The sequence below is a fragment of the Trypanosoma grayi genome (genome assembly GCF_000691245.1).
Source record: "Trypanosoma grayi strain ANR4 Tgr_466_V1, whole genome shotgun sequence".
In the NCBI taxonomy this organism is placed as follows: domain Eukaryota; phylum Euglenozoa; class Kinetoplastea; order Trypanosomatida; family Trypanosomatidae; genus Trypanosoma; species Trypanosoma grayi.
In genome coordinates this window covers 1-1,939 of record NW_008826085.1, presented here as the reverse complement: position 1 = coordinate 1,939, position 1,939 = coordinate 1, and the positions used below count along the sequence as shown (strand labels likewise).

General features: G+C 58.8%; 1 protein-coding gene across 1 annotated transcript; it reads right to left on the bottom strand.

Annotated features, from left to right (window-relative positions):
- Positions 1–212: 212 nt before the first annotated feature.
- On the bottom strand, positions 213–1,445 carry DQ04_04661000 (hypothetical protein; the record flags this gene model as incomplete). Its single annotated transcript, XM_009313715.1, has 1 exon — positions 213–1,445. One exon carries the CDS (start codon positions 1,443–1,445, stop codon positions 213–215), a length of 1,233 nt encoding a protein of 410 aa, XP_009311990.1.
- Between the last annotated feature and the right edge of the window lie 494 nt (positions 1,446–1,939).

The following is a 1,939-nucleotide window of genomic DNA, read 5'->3' as shown; positions in this document are numbered from 1 at the left end:
ATATAGAAATCAAAAATAGCACGACAGAGGAAAAAAAGAGCCAAAGGAAACATGGAATACTTACTACAGGAAACCTCGCTGAGGGTTGCAATGAGGTCTATATTTTCCCTTTTTTTTTCGTTTCTCCTGTACTCTTGCTTTAGAAACCCTACTTGTTTTCGTTTCGGGTGTTGCGTTGCGGAGCCAAAAAAACACCGTCACTCCCCCAGTCTTTACCCGGCGATGGAGGGAACCTCCACGAATAGTGCCTGTGGCATTGCGAGCGGCGTCGGTGGCGTCGCCAGCACGTCCTCCGGCACCGCCAGGCACGTGATGATCCGCGTGGCGGTGCACCACCCCTCCGCGACCGCCGCCGCTGCTGCGTCCAGCTCCGCGCGGCAGTGTGCCGGCACATCCTCCAACAGCAGCGGCATGCGCACGCGCTTCGCCCGCTCCTCGAGCTTCAGGAGGCACTCCCCAATGCGGAGCCGCATCTCCTTCTGCCCGCCGTAACAGCCGACGAGCTGAAGCACGGGGCCGAGAAAGGGGCGGTACTGCAGCGGAATCGGCAGCGTTCCGAGCTCCATCACCAACACACAGAAGGCATGCGCAAGGCGCAGGGTGCGCAGGTAGAGCGGGGCCCACAACTGCTTCTCCGCACGCAGGAACTCACAGTATGGCTCAATGTGCTGGTTGTAATGTATAATGGCGCACTCGTTGTGGTGCAGGGTGGCGAGCAACTCGCTGTACGTCGCTTCTAGCTGTAGGAGTTGCAATGCATCGGACACCTGTGCAGCGGCACGCTNTCCATTGGCGGTGGTGAAGGCAGAAGGAGCCTCGTGAGGGAATTTGGAGTAATAGTCTTCCGTCCTCATCAGCTCATTCACCAGCTGTCGATACTCCATTCGTAGGCGTCGCAGGGATGGAAGCAGCGTCTCATTCGTTTCCTCGAGCGCCGATGCGGCGACAAGGTACATCTGTCGTGTGTCGACAACGTAATGATCACGCTGCAGCGGTGCCACAGCAACGGTGTCGTGCCTCCTTGGCGGCTGCAGTCGGACCTGCTGCTGCTGCTGCTGCTGTTGTTGTTGTTTCTGCCGAAGCAGTTGATCCGTGAGGTGCGTGGTGGACGAGGACGAGTGCGGCACGTCACCCACAAGGGGGAGTGAAGGCGGAGTCTTCTTCGCCGTTACCGTTGCCGTTCCTGTTGCTGTCGTCGACGTCGTCTTGTCTACATTTACGTCGGACGGCACCGTTACTCGCTCATTCTGCTCATGCGACGCTAGCACAGCATAAATCGCCAGCTCCACGACAACCTTGGCGAGGATGCAGNGCTGCACCTCGACAGTTTCCTCGTTTGCCAACCTCTTAATCGTCAACGCACGCCACTGGCTCTGCTCCAGAATGGACCGCATATCAACCGAGTAGCCGATCAGCGTCTCATGACTGCGCGGTGGCTCGCCCATAACATCGCCGGCAACCGAGAGACGTTCCTGCAGATTGAGGGAAGCTACACCACTCTCCCACGAAGCCGCACTCTCGACAACTGAGAACGCACGACTCCCTCTTTCGGTGATGTCGCTACAAGAGCACGCGCTGCCACGTTGCCGAAGTCCCCGTCGCGTGACTGCAAGCGCGAGTGCATCAGTGACGACAACCCGCACGCGCGTGGTAAATGAGCGAAAGTAAAGACGCAGCGGAAGAAGCAGCGGGGTGCGCAGCTTCAGGGGCGGCTCCACCAGCGTCACAGTGCGACCACCGCCTCCGCTGTTAGCTGCATCCTGTTTCGGTTGCTCTTTCTGCCGCGACCCGGACGACAGGGGCCGACGGAACAGATCGATCGAGCCTGTGAGCTCACTCAGGTGTTGGGTGAGCCGCTTTATCCCTGGCAAGTCGTCGCCGCGAAAAACACACTTCACCCAGTGACCGCGTCTCACAAAGCAGGACTGCGGTGTGAGCA